At 45.1% G+C, this 14,632-nt stretch overlaps 1 protein-coding gene across 5 annotated transcripts in view; it reads left to right on the top strand.

Moving 5' to 3' along the window:
- Window positions 1-14,632, top strand: part of FANCD2 (FA complementation group D2) — a 78,638-nt gene that overhangs the window by 24,265 nt on the left and 39,741 nt on the right. For all 5 annotated transcript variants that reach the window (XR_016215084.1, XR_016215085.1, XM_008249932.5 and 2 more), the window contains exons 16-19: window positions 2,715-2,849; window positions 4,209-4,340; window positions 8,435-8,545; window positions 13,173-13,282. Coding sequence is in view for 3 of the 5 variants with exons in the window: in XM_008249932.5 (XP_008248154.4) it covers window positions 2,715-2,849; window positions 4,209-4,340; window positions 8,435-8,545; window positions 13,173-13,282 (488 nt within the window). In the remaining 2 variants the exon portion in view is untranslated. The remainder of the gene's footprint in view (window positions 1-2,714; window positions 2,850-4,208; window positions 4,341-8,434; window positions 8,546-13,172; window positions 13,283-14,632) is intronic.

Here is a 14,632-nt window from a genome sequence, read left to right as displayed (position 1 = left end):
TCCCAGGCCATAGGAGAGCTGGATTGGAAGTGGAGTGGCCGGTACATGAATTGGTGCCCATATAGAATGCTGGCACTATAGGCGACAGCTTTACCTGCAGTGCCACATAAAATTCCCTTTCATTATTTCAGCCCATTGAGACTTCTGAATCTTACATTTTAATTGTCTAGCTCTGTAGTTTTTAGCTGTGAGAAATGTGCCTTTTGTATTCTCTAAGATTATAGCAACTCTGAGAAAAAGGAGCATTGGAATGCTAGTAAAGACATCAGCGTGACTCTTTGGCCATTGTACATTGAACCTTAGGTGGTGATTCCTCTTGAAATGTAGACAATTGAAATGGAAATTTTGTGGGCTTATTAAAGGAGAGTGCTGTGGGAGGTTCACAGAAAATAGAGTTCAGTGGCTGGCATTGTGCAGTGGGTTGAGCCACTGCCTGTGATGCCCACATCCCAAGTGAGCACTGATGGTCGCTGTTCCACTTCCTGTCCAGCTCCCTGCTGATGCGCCTAGGAATGTTTCAGAAAATGTCTCGTGTGCTTGGGCCCCTACCTCCCACAGGGGAGACCTAGTTGGGATTCCAGGTACCTGACTTCGGGCTGGCTCAGTCCCAGTGTTTTTGGAGAGTGAAACAGCAGATAGAGGATCTCTCTCTCTTTCTCTCTCTCTCACTCTCTCACTCTCTAACCCTGCCTTTCAAATGAATAAACGAATCTGAAAGAAAAGGAAGCAATAAAATGGAATTAAAAGATTAAGTTGGGTGTGAAAAACAATTGAAAGCATGCATGTGAGGGGCCTTCAAAAAGTTCATGAAAATTATATCAATTCTTAATTATTTTATGGAAAAACTATGCACAAGTTTCAATTTCTTTGGTACCAACATAATTTTTTTAAATATCTATTTGTTTATTTGAAAGGCAAAGTTAGAGAAAGAGAGTGAGAGAAAGGTATCTTCCAACTGCTGATTCACTCCCTAAATGGCTGAAACAACTAGAGCCAGGTGAAGCCAGGCCGAAGCCAGGAGCCTGGAATTCCACGTAGGTCTCCCATGTGGGTAGCAAGGGTCCACAGATCCGGGCCATCTGCTGCTGCTTTCCCAGGCACCATAGTAGGGAACTGGATCAGAAACAAAGCAGGTGGACTCAGATTTGTTCTTACATAGAGCGTCACAGGCAGCGGTTTAACCCACTGTGCTGCAGTGTTGGCTCTGCTCCCTTCTGTGTTTTTTTTTTTTTTTTTTTTTTTTTTTTTTTTTTTTTTTTTTTTGACAGGCAGAGTGGACAGTGAGAGAGAGAGACAGAAAGATCTTCCTTTGGTTCACCCTCCAATGGCCGCCACGGCCGGCGTGCTGCAGCCAGCGCACTGCGCTGATCCGAAGCCAGGTGCCAGGTGCCTCTCCTGGTCTCCCATGCGGGTGCAGGGCCCAAGGACCTGGGCCATCCCCCACTGCACTCCCTGGCCACAGCAGAGAGCTGGCCTGGAAGAGGGGCAACCGGGACAGAATCCGGCACCCCGACCGGGACCAGAACCCAGTGTGCTGGCGTCACAAGGCAGAGGATTAGCCTATTAAGCCACGGCGCCGGCCATCCCTTCTGTTTTTTAAAGATTTATTTTATTTACTTGAAAGACAGAGTTACAGAGAGGGGTAGAGAGAGAGAGATCTTCCATCTGCTGGTTCACTCCCCAGGTAGCCGCAATGGCTGGAGGTGGGCTAATCTGAAGCCAGGAGCCAGGAGCTTCTTCTGGGTCTCCCACGCAGAGACCCAAGCACTTGGGCCATCTTCGACTGCTTTCCCAGGTCATAGCCGAGAGCTGGATTGGAAGAGGAGCAGCAGGACTAGAACTAGCACCCATGTGGGATGCCAGGGCTTTAACCCACTGCGCCACAGCGCTGGACCCTCCCTTCTCTTTATATAGAGTTTACTGAGTAAATCAGTTTACCTAGTATTACACCTTATAGACTGGTCTCAGGGTCAGCAAGGAGGCGGTATGAGTGGGTGAGGACACAGAGGTGTAGAAGGTCTGACTTCTTATTCCACTTCAGGCAGATGGAACAGTTCTATGTAGCTTGTAGCTTAACTTTGAGTGTTGAGGTTAATTCTTATCCATAGATGGAATCCCACTGATAGAGAAAACGCAAAATGATGAAGGGTTATTCTGAGTAAAAGAAAGCTTGAAATTCTTTTACTCAATATGAGATTTTGGGAGAACTCCGACATACCATAAAGGATGTTTTCTTTTTTTTTTTTTTTTTTTTTTTTTTTTTTTTTTTTTTTTTTTGACAGGCAGAGTGGACAGTGAGAGAGAGAGAGAGACAGAGAGAAAGGTCTTCCTTTGCCGTTGGTTCACCCTCCAATGGCCGCCGCGGCCAGCGCGATGCGGCCGGCGCACCGCGCTGATCCGATGGCAGGAGCCAGGAGCCAGGTGCTTTTCCTGGTCTCCCATGGGGTGCAGGGCCCAAGCACCTGGGCCATCCTCCACTGCACTCCCGGGCCACAGCAGAGGGCTGGCCTGGAAGAGGGGCAACCGGGACAGAATCCGGCGCCCCGACCGGGACTAGAACCCGGTGTGCCGGCGCCGCTAGGAGGAGGATTAGCCTAGTGAGCCGCGGCGCCGGCCAGGATGTTTTCTTAAGAGATACCAGTGGGTGGTAGCAAACCTTAGGTTTTGTAGTAACTGCGTTGTCCCACAACTTTTCTCCTCCCCTTCCCCTCAAGGTTCTTAAAGATGCTTGTCCATCGATTTTGTCGCTGGCTCAGAGTTTGTTTCACTCTCAAGACCAGAGCGTAATTTCATTTGGCAGTCTTCTATACAAATACGTGTTTAAGTTTTTTGACACTTACTACCAGCAGGTATGTTGAAATTTTTATTTTGGAAAGGAAGAAGAAATTGTAAAGAAGTGTAGTTCCAAGTGAATTGCATATTTTCTGGTGTTTGTTTATTACTGGCTGGAAGGCATTGAAGAGTAAAGAACTCTGAAGTGGGCTTTTGACAGCTTGATTCTTGTCCCAATCCTTTTTTTTTTTTTTTTTTTAATATTTATTTATTTATTTGAAAGTCCAAGTTACAGAGAGGCAGAGAGAGGGAGAGGTCCTCCATTTGCTGGTCCATTCCTCAAATGGCCACAAGGACCAGGAATCTGAAGCCAAGAGCCAGGAGCTTTCTCTGGGTCTCCCATGTGGGTTCAGGGACCCAAACACTTGGGCCTTCCTCTGCTGCTTTCTCAGGCACATTAGCAGGGAGCTGGATCAGCAGTGGAGCAGCCAGGACTCAAACTGACACCCATATGGGATGCCAGCATTGCAGGTGGTGGCTTAACGCGCTCTACCACAGTGCTGGTCCCTATCATGTGGTTTTCTTAATGCAGGAATAACTGTTAAATTTAGCTGTAAATAATCAACTTTCGATTGATGCTAGATGTGTGTTCTGTAGAAAAAAGTGTAATGGCAAATAATAATTCTTGAGGGACTAACCGTATTCCTGTTTGAATAGACAAAAGTGAAGGCTGTACTTTGGAAAGTTACTCTGAGAGCAGATAAAGAACAAAGTTCTTTATTTTGTACTTTTATGAATACTATTCCTGCTATTAACAGTGTTAAAAAACATTTGAATGGAACTTTTACAAATAAAAATTTGTAAAACATTTTTACATTTAGATTAGATCCACAGATAATTCTGACATGAGCTTGCTGTTGCCATTGAGAAAGCATGACTGTGGAACAGCCATAGAAAGGAAGAGGAGAAGGACATCCAAGACATTGTTGAGCCCTCTTGAGAGGCATTGCTATGACCTCTGTGTGCTTCTGAACATGCTAGTCTGACCTGTACTGCAGAGAAAAACCATACAACCTTTAACTCCCTGAGTGATGATATTTTGAGAAATTTTAATAGATTAAGTTCATCTGTTACTTACAGGGCAGGATGCAGTCCATATGATTAAAAAACAATGAGGCAGTGTATGCCAGAAAGTCACATCAGGAGAGCTTAGGTACTGCTCACTCATAAGTTAAGGTCAGTGGCTCAAGATTAGATGATAGTGTAGTTACATTAGCATAATCCTAATCTCCTGAAGGCAGCATTAGTGAATGCTGGATAATAGGCAGTGGGCTTGGATGAGTTGTGGTCTTTACACGGTGGGAATGAAAATAGCCTCAGGCACGAACCTCCTTAGATCGGCCATGCCACATTTTTCCTTCATTCTCCCACTGTAGGAAGTGGTTGCTGCCCTGGTGACCCATATCTGCAGCGGCCGTGATGCTGAAGTTGATACTGCGTTGGATAGCCTCCTAGAACTGATAGCCGTAAACCCATCTGCAATGAGGCTGAACGCTGTCTTTGTAAAGGTATTTGTCCTGTGTTGATCATTTGTCTTTCTTGCATTGTATCTGCGAATTATGTGATTCTTGTTAGTTAGTAGTGATTTATTTTGTACTCTTTCAATATTGAGCACTATAATAGGTGGGAAGGGTTGGGTTGGAGGTAAGATAATGGGCAAGGAACATAGACTCATCATTTGTGTATAAATTTATTCAGCAAATGCTTCTTTTTACCTGTGTGCCAAGTTTTGTTCTGGGTGCTGGGGATATAAACATTGATCCTTGCTTTTGATAACAGACTGTACAACATGTAAGCAAAGTCACTGTAAATACAGAGCCGCGAATACTCTAATAAAGGTGAACAATGTTCGATACAACAGAGCAGGAATAATTAAATTTTGCTTGTGAAGCTGAAGAAGTCCTCAAGGAGATACCGTTAGAGTGATTCTTGCAGGGTGGGAATGGTTGATGAGAGAAATAAGGAAATGTATTCCAGCGGAGAATAGTTGGAACAGAATCAGATTGGTACCCAAGTCTGTGACGTACCTGCGGGATGACAAGTAAACTGGCATGGCTAGGAAAAGGGATGTGTGGTGAGGAGCGGTAGAGGAGAGACCTAGGGTTGGTAAAACAGGGTCAGCTTGTGAAGAGTCTGCTACCACACAAACTAGTTTCAACTTCATTTATTTATTTTTTTAAGATTTATTTAATTATTTGAAAGTCAGAGTTACCTAGAGTTAGAGAGAGCTTCCATCATCTAGTGTATTCTGCAGATGGCCGCCATGGCCAGGCCTGAGCCAGGCCAAAGCCAGGAGCCACAAGTTTCCTCTGGATCTTCTATATAAATGGCAGAGAAATTGGTCCATCTTCCTTCGCTTTTCTCAGGCCATTAGGATGCAGCTGTATTGGAAATGGAGCAGCTGGAAAATGAACTGTTGCCCATATGGAATGCTGGCATCACAAGTGGTTGCTTTACCCACTGCAAGGCCCACAATGCTGGCCCCTCAACTTTAAGTTAAAGAAAGTTGGGCTGGCACCGTGGCTCAATAGGCTAATCCTCTGCCTGCGGCGCCGGCACACCAGGTTCTAGTCCCAGTCGGGGCGCTGGATTCTGTCCTGGTTGCCCCTCTTCCAGGCCAGCTCTCTGCTATGGGCCCTGCACCTGCATGGGAGACCAGGAGAAGCGCCTGGCTCCTGGTTTCGGATCAGTGCGATGTGCCGGCCGCAGCGCGGCCATTGGAGCGTGAACCAACGGCAAAGGAAGACCTTTCTCTCTGTCTCTCTCTCACTGTCCACTCTGCCTGTCCAAAAAAAAAAAAAAAAAAAAAGTTGGGAGTATCACAGTTACATCTGGACCTTGAAAGATAACTCTAGGCTATGTGATGGTGGATTGGAAACCGCAGAAATGGTTCAAGGGAGTGAGAATAAGGGTCAAAATTAGAGTTATGGGCATATAGCGAAAATGATGACTGAAGTCGTAGGTTGGTATGAGAATCAACATAACTGTCCAGAATATAGAGCATTTGAGAATCAGAGAAACTAGATCAAGTTTCCCATCTTAGGCTGCTAGGAGATTTGTTGTGACATTTTCTGAACTCAGGAGAACATTTGCCACAAGTTCATTATGGGACATGCACGTGTGAATGGGTGGGTGGGGAGCTGGAAATTCCAGTTCAGAATCCAACAAGTATGTTTGGTTGAAGATTTGGTGTGGGTATTCAAACCACTTACATATAAGCACAGGTGAGGCAGAATATCATAGAAGCCTAAGAGCGCACCGAGACTTTGAGGATGTGGAAGCTTAAGTGGCAGAGTGAAGCAGTATGATGTGAACTAAAGATGTTGGCTAGCAAAAGCCCTGGAGAGAGAGCTTCACGGTGAGACGTTTGTCCACAGTGTTGGGACACCTTAGAGGAAGTGGAGAGAGAAGTGGCCATTAGGCTTTGGCCGTTTGGTTACCTCTGGAGACCTCAGAGAACAGGTTATTGACTAGTTAGGTTGGAAGCAAAGCTGGCATACAGCTACTGTTGAGCCTGGAGGAGGAGAGGATGAGAAAAAACAGCTTGAGGGAGAGGCTGGTGGTGTGGAAGATGGGGTTCAGTGAGGAGACCGAGATTATTTATGGGTTGAAAGATTCAGTGGAGAGGATGAAATGGAAGAGGTTTTTCAGTCAATACTTTAAAGTTTTATAAAGCTCTCTTCTTCCTCAGCCCAGCTTTGGGAGGTAGTAAGGCTATCACTTTTAGGGATGAGAAAGGTGGGGTGAGGCCTGCGGGTCCAAATGTCAGTAGAATGTTAACTCATTCTAGATGGGTAGAGATAGGCGCTGGGAAAGGAATAGGTTGGACCTAACTGCTGGTGGGACATAATTTTCACCAGTAAAAGGGAAGAGTAGACTAAGGAATTTGGAGAGCTTGGAGGAGCCCTGAGATAACAAAGCAAGAAGTGGCTGAAGCCCATGAGTGCCCTCCAGACCACAGTAACCCTGTAGTGGTTCCTAGTCTCTGATGATGAGATAGATTGATATATTTGAGAGGCAAAGTTCCAGATGGAGAGAGGGAGAGGCAGAGACGTTCTCTATCCACTGGTTCACTCCTCAAATGGCCACAACAGCTGGAGCTAGGCCAGTCTGATGCCAGGAGCCAGGAGCTTCATCCGGGTCTCCTATGTGGTTGCAGGCCTAAGCATTTGGGCCATCTTCCACTTACTTATTCAGAAGGCAAGGAGACAAAGACAGAGATCTTCTGTGTGCTGGTTCACTGCTCAAAAGCTTGCAATTGCTCTGGCGAGGTCAGGCCCTATCCAGAAGCTTAAAATTTAATCTGAGTCTCCCACATTGGTGGCAAGACCCCAAGTACTTGAGCTATCATCTGCTGCCTACTAGGATCTGTGTTAGCAGGAAGTTGGAATCAAAAGCAGAGCCAGAACTTGAACCTAGGTACCCTAATATGGGATGCAGGATTCTAAGAGGTATCTTAACTTCTGTACCCAGTGCCCATCCCAATAGGATATATTTAAAATGATGCAAGATCTTTCTCAGCTTTATGTCCAGAATATCAAACCTTTGGATTCTCAGCATAGCTTTTACAACTTACACTTTTGGAAAACAGATACTTGGATATCTATGTATTTCTGTTACAGAATTTTACTTTTTAGTTTGAAATTTTTATTTTTAATTTTAATTTTGATAATTTTTTTTATTTGAAAGGCAGAGAGACAGAAGATCTCTGGTTCAATTCCCAAGTGTCTGGTTGGGGCCAAAGGGAGTTAAAAACTCCATGCATGGTGCCGGTGCTGTGGCTTAGTGATTTATAAGGCCCCTGCTGCAGTGCCAGCATCCCCCATGGGTGCTGGTTTGAGTCCTGGCTGCCCCACTGCTGATCCAGCTCTCGGCTCTTGTGGTGGAATGAGAAGGCCATGCCAAGATGGGCACTGGCAACAGGCTGTGATTGGATGGTTTCGGAGAGTCTCATGCTCTACCGACTGAGCTAGCCGGGCAGTTTCCAAAGCCATCCAATCACAGCCTGTTGCCAGGCAGGTTCTGCTGTCATGTGGTTTCTGAAACCATCCAATCACAGCCTGTTGCCAGGCAGTTTCTGTTGCCAACGGCCATCTTGGCATGGCCTTCTCATTCCACCACATGCTATGGCCTGGGAAAGCAGTGGAAGATGGCTCAAGTGCTTGGGTCTCTGCGTGGGAGACCCAGAAGAAGCACCTGGCTTCTGGCTTTGGATTAATGCAGCTCTGGCCGTTGCAGCCATCTGGAAAGTGAACCAGACTTCTCTCTCCTTCCTCTGCCTCTGCCTTTCAAATAAGCAAATAAATCTTCAAAAAACAAACAAACAAACAAAAAAACCACTCCATTGGTGTTGGCCACCTGAGTGCCAGGACTCAGCTATGAAAGCTGTCCCCTGCTGCCTCCCGGTGTGCATTATTACAAAGAGGCCAGAATTAAGAGTGGAGCCAGGACTTGAAGCCAGGGTCTCTGATAAGTAATGTAGGTTTCCCAGAGATGTCTTAACTGTTACACCAAACAACTACTGCTGAGATGTTAGCTTTTTTATTCACAAGGGAAACAGTGTTAGCGGTTGACTTGATTGTTGCCGTGTGTTTCCTCACAGGGCATTTTAGATTATCTGGATAGTATGTCCCCTGAGCAAATACGGAAGCTCTTCTACCTTCTCAGCACACTGGCCTTTGGCAAGCAGCAGGAAGCCAGTAGCCACATCCAGGTAAGAGGCTGTGTGTTGGGGATCTTCTAAAGCTCTGCTTGAATTTGCAGAAAAAATCACTGCAGCCTGTGAGTGGCCATTCTTGCAGCACTTCTCCTTCTTCTAACCTCACACTCTTAAGTGCCTGCTGTGAGCCAGGCGCTGAGAGGCCGAGTTAACTGACCTGCCCTTGAGAAACTTAGACCATTAGGATGGAGATGGGTTTGTGATCAGGTAACTGGGAAAAAGAAAGCCATTCAGGTTCCATTCTGCATGCTGTGTGGACAGAGCACTCCCTTGTTTCCTAAGGAGCATGAATTTCCCCGGGTTTGCTCTCATTTGTGAGCTCTGTTCACTGAAGAAGTCAGGCACACAGTAAGAGGTAGGCTGGAGTCCAACTCAGAGTGCGCTGGTGTCTTTGATGCCACCTTGTGGCTGTAATCCACACTGGACTGTTTGAACAGCCAGCTCCTTTTCATTGAAGACAACATTGACTAGGTAATGTGCACACAGCGCAAAATTCAAAATGTGTAGAGGGGAATGGGGTGAAAAATAACTTCCTCTCAGTCCTCCTGAGCAACATGCATTGTTCTTACTTGACAACCTTCTGAGAGGTTCTGAGCATTGACAAACGTGGATTTGCCTGCAGTCACTCCCTGCTCCTCTTGTACATCTGATTTAGTGATGGTTTTTGAGCATGGCTTCATATCAGTAGTAGCTACTTATTTTGTTTGTTTTCTAATTGTGATAAAATATATGTAACATAAAGTTTACCATTTTATCCATTTCAGGTTTATAGTTCAGTAACATTAAATACTTTTTTTTTTTTAAAGATTGTTTTATTTATTTGAAAGGCAGAGTTATAGAGATGCAGAAGCAGAGAGAGAGGGAGAGTGTGTGTGAGAGAGAGAGAGAGAGAGGGAGTCTTCCATCCACTGTTCACTCCCCAGATGGCCTCAATGGGCAGAGCTGTGCCAATCTGAAACCAGGAGCCTGGAGCCTCTTGGTCTCCCATGTGGGTGCAGGGGCCCAAGTACTTGGGCCATCTTCCACTGCTTTCCCAGGCCATAAAGGAAGTGGAGCAGCCATGACTCGAACTGGCACCCATATAGGATGTCAGCACGGCAGGTGGTGGCTTTACCCATTATTGTCCTGGATAAAAATTTTTATCTATTTAGGAGTAATTTCTCATTTCCCTCCCCACTACTTGATGATCTCTAATCTACTTTCTGTAAATTTGCCTGTTTTACTTACTTCATATAAGTGAGATCATATAGTATTGCTCCTTTTGTGTCCGGGTTTTTTTCACTTAGCATAAAGTTTTCAAGGTTCATCTTCATTATAGGATGTATCGGAACTTTATTCCTTATTATTATATTTATAGATACATATTTATCCCTTGTTATATATTATTCTTTGTGTACTACACAGTTTTTTTTTAAATTTCTTAAGTATTGTATTTTTTAAGATTTATTTAGTTATTTGAAAGAGTTACACAGAGAGGGAAGGAGAGGCAGAGAGAGAGAGAGAGGTCTTCCATCCGCTGGTTCACTCCCCAATTAGCTGCAACGGCCGAAGCTGTACCGATCTGAAGCCAGGATCATCCTACGTGGGTGCAGGGGCCCAAGGACTTGGGTCATCTTCTACAGCTTTCCCAGGCCATAGCAGAGCTGGATCAGAAGTGGAGCAGCCGGGTCTCAAAGTTGTGCCCTTATGGGATGCTGGCACTGCAGACAGCAGCTTTGTTGGGTACCAAAAAATATGTTGTGCCCAGATCGTTAGATCCCCGCAGAGACCCCCAGGGAGTCGATCACCCCAAACTGCAAAAGCAAGGTTTATTCGGGAGTACAAGCCGTGACAGGGACCCCATCCAACCACGCGGCACAGTGGAGGGAGGAGGGAGGCCCCGGTCTTTGGGAGAGTTTTTAAAGGAAAAGAGTTACATACAGCATGGAAGCTTTGGGTGCAGGGAGTTACAGCGGGGGCTTACAGCTCGGGAGCTTTGGGCACAGGGAGTTACTTTGTTTAGCAATCTCTGCTGTGCTGCCCTTGCTCTACTGAGCTAGCTGTCCCTGGTAAGCTTTGCTATCTCCGGAATGCCTGAATGCCTGCTTTTACAAGGACTCGGGGTCTGCTATGGGAAACGGAGGCTGCTTTTTTTTTTTTTTTTTTTTTTTTTTTTTTAATTGTTTTAAAATGGAGTCACTTTGGTTCTTCAGCTTTAACCTCTATGCCACAACGCCGGCCCCTTAAGTATTTTTTTTTTTTTTTACGATTTATTTATATATTCAAAAGACAGCTATAGAGAGGCAGAGGCAGAGAGAGAGAAGGAGAGAGGTCTTCCATCTCCTAGTTCACTCTCCAGTTGGCCACAACAGCTGGAGCAGGGCTGATCTGAAATCAGGAGTCTCTTTGGGTCTCCCCAGCGTGTGCAGGGGCAAAGGACTTGGGCCATCTTATACTGTTTTCCCAGGCCATAACAGAGAGCTGGATCAGCAATGGATTAGTCGGGACTCAAACTGGCGGGCATGTGGGATGCCCACACTGCAGGTGGTGATGTTACCCACTAAGCCACAGCACTGGCCCCAGTGCAGTTTCTGTAACACGTTTTCTTTAGCTGTTCATCCACTGATGCACTCTTTGGTTATGTCCACCTTTTATGGCCAGTTGAATAGTTGAATAATACTGCTTATGAACATTGGGGTACAAGATTTGTTCGACTTAGTACTTTTAAGAACAAGTAAACTGGTTTCCATAGCAACCGCACCATTTTTACATTTCCTCCCAGTAATTCCTGAGGACTTTGTGTTTTTCCCGTTTATGATTAACACCATCTTAATGTGTATAAAGTGATATCCCTAATGACCACTGATATCAAACATTTTTGGCCTTCTCTGTATCTTCTTTGGAGTAATTTCTTTTAAAGTCCTTTGACCATTTTTTAATTGGATTTTGGTTGTTGTTGAGTTCTTCATATATTCTGGATGTTAATCCCTAACAGTCATTTGAAGATATTTTCTTTCATTTTGTGGAAGATATTTGCACTCTCTTGAGGGTGTCTTTTTTCTCTTTGCTTATGCTTTTGGGGTCATATTTAAGAAACCATTGCCAGCTGGCGCCGCGGCTCACTAGGCTAATCCTCCACCTTGCTGCGCCGGCACACCGGGTTCTAGTCCCGGTCGGGGCGCCGGATTCTGTCCCGGTTGCCCCTCTTCCAGGCCAGCTCTCTGCTGTGGGCAGGGAGTGCAGTGGAGGATGGCCCAAGTGCTTGGGCCCTGCACCCCATGGGAGACCAGGATAAGTACCTGGCTCCTGCCATCAGATCAGTGCACTGGCTACGGCGGCCATTGGAGGGTGAACCAACGGCAAAGGAAGACCTTTCTCTCTGTCTCTCTCTCTCACTCTCCACTCTGCCTGTCAAAAAAAAAAAAAAAAAAAAAAAAGAAAGAAAGAAAAAAGAAACCATTGCCAGCTCCAAGATTATGAAGATTCTCTTGTATTTTCATCTACAAGAAAGTGTCAGCTTATAGAGTTCTTTGATTCACTTTGAGTTAATTTTTGTGTGTCTTGTAAGGTCCTTGTTTTGCATACGGATATTTAGTTTTCCCAGAACCATTTATTAAATACTACCCTTTCCTCATTAAATAGTCTTGGCCCCCTTGTGGAAATCAGTTGGTTACATATATGAAGCTTATTTCTGCACTCTGCCATTCCATTGGTCTGTGTGTGTCTTCATGCCAGTAGCACACTGCTTTGATTATTGTAGCTTTGTAGTAATTTTGAAGTCATGAAAAGGTAGTCCCCCTGACTTAGTTCTTTTTCAAGGTTGTTTTGACTATCTGAGGATTCTTGGAAGTCCATGTGAATTTTAGTATGGGTTTTTCTGTTTCTACAAAACATACTGCTGTTATTTTGATAGCGATTGTATTTAGCTGCTTTGAATGTTATATACTGTGATATTGTCAACAATGTTAAGTCTCCAATCCGTCAACATTCTCATTTCACATCTTTTCATTTATTTAGGTGTTTAATTTATCTCAGCAGTATTTTGTAGGTTTTTTTTTTTTTTTTTTTTTTTTTTTTTAAGATTTTATTTATTTACTTGAGAGGTAAAGTCACAGCAGTGAGAGGAAGAGACAGAGAAAGATCTTTCTTTCATGGGTTCACTCCCCACATGGCTTCAATGGCCAGAGCTGCGCTCATCCGAAGATAGGAGCCAGGTGCTTCCTCCCGGTCTCCCATGCGGATGCAGGGGCCCAAGCATTGGGCCATCCTCCACTGCTTTCCCAGACTGCAGCAGAGAGCTGGATTGGAAGAGGAGCAGCCTGGACTAGAACCTGTGCCTGTATGGGATGCTGGCGCTGCAGGCAGAGGATTAACCTACTGTGCCACAGCACCGACCCCATTGCAGTTTTTCAAGTACAAGTCTTTTTGCTTCTATACTTAAAATTTATATTGAAGTATTTTTTAAAATTTCAATATTTAAGCTAAGCAACCAACAACATCACAGTAGTTCTCATAAATTTATAGAGCAAAGTTCACAATAATAGTATTACTATTGAATGTGTGCCAGGCTCCAATATCCGTAGGTTCTCTGATTGTACCATTTTGGCATTGATTGTGCTACATCGTTGTCTCGTTGCTGCAGGATGACATGTACCTGGTGATACGAAAGCAGCTCTCTAGCACCGTATTCAAGTACAAACTGATCGGGATTATTGGCGCTGTCACCATGGTTGGCATCATGGCTGCAGACAGGTATACGTGGCAATGCTGACTTCCATTGCTCATGATCAGTGAAGTGTTTTATTGTGTAGTCATCATGTCAGCAGGATTCAGTAACACAGAAGTGAGCAAGTGGATTTGGCTGCTTTTCTGTGATCCCTTTTAATCTTGTCTGTATCTACATTAGATTTCATTGGATTTTTTAAAGATTCATTTATTGAAAGTCAAAATTACACACTTATAGAGAGGGAGAGGTCTTTTAAAAAAATATTTATTTTTTGAAAGGCAGAGATGCAGAGTGAGAAGGAGAGAGAGAGAGAGAGAGAGAGAGAGAGAGAGATTGATTGATTGATTGAGATTTTCTATCCATTGATTCATTCCCCAAATGGACATAATGGTCAGGGCTAGGTCTGGGCCATACTGAAACCAGGTGCCTGACATGGGTGCAGGGGCCCAAGCACTTGGTCGTCTTCCGCTTCTTTTGCAGGCACGTCAGCAGGGATCTGGATCAGAAGTGGAGCAGCTGGGACTCAAACTGGCTCCCATTTGGGATGCTGGCACTGTACACAGTGGCTGAAACAACTGCATCACAGTTCATGCCCCTACATAATTATTTTTGCTGAATTGTGATTATAGTCACCATAGTCTGACAGTTCAAAATCAGGGAGTGGCCAGAGCTGAAGCTCTAGAACTCTTTCTCAGAAGGGCAGCTGTTTCTCCGGGAATGCATTCTTCTGTATCTGCTCCTGACCCGGCCGTTAGCCAGCGTGCATTTCTGCACTCCTGTGTAAAATTCCTGGTTTTATGCATGAAAGGTCTCGTGGGTTTCTCCTTGCTCTTGGATGTTCCAATTGTAGTATCTGAAGAAGCTTGGTAGGGGCTGGTAGTGTGGCATAGTGAGTAAAGCCACCACCTGTGATGCTGGCATCCTGTATGAGCACCAGTTTGAGTCCCAGCTGCTCCGTTTCCAATGCAGCCCCTGGTAATGGGCTGGGGAAAGCAGTTAAAGACGGCCCAAGTACTTCGGCTCCTGCTGCCTTGTGTGAGACCCAATTGAAGCTCCTAGCTTCTGCATTGGCCTGGCCCAGCCCTAGTTGTTGAAGGCATCTGGCAAGTGAACCAGAGAATGGAAGATCTCTCTCTCTGTCTCCTTCTGTTTCTGTAACTCTGTAAATAAGTGTTTAAAAAGAGTGAAGAAGCTTGATAGCATGTTGTCTTGGAGCTGGGCACTGTGCTGTCACTGAACATCCTTTCACAGTCCTTCAAGGTATTTGTCAGAAATTCCTAGAGCTCTCGGTCAGCTTCCGTAGAATCAGCACTACCGACCCAGTGAGGCTGCAGGGTGTTCTGCGGAAGAGTTCCTTCTCTGAGGCTGAACGACTT

The sequence above is a fragment of the Oryctolagus cuniculus genome, chromosome 10 (assembly GCF_051225735.1).
Source record: "Oryctolagus cuniculus isolate XC-2025 breed Fujian yellow rabbit chromosome 10, ASM5122573v1, whole genome shotgun sequence".
Lineage (NCBI taxonomy): Eukaryota > Metazoa > Chordata > Mammalia > Lagomorpha > Leporidae > Oryctolagus > Oryctolagus cuniculus.
This window is presented reverse-complemented; position numbering and strand designations above follow the sequence as displayed.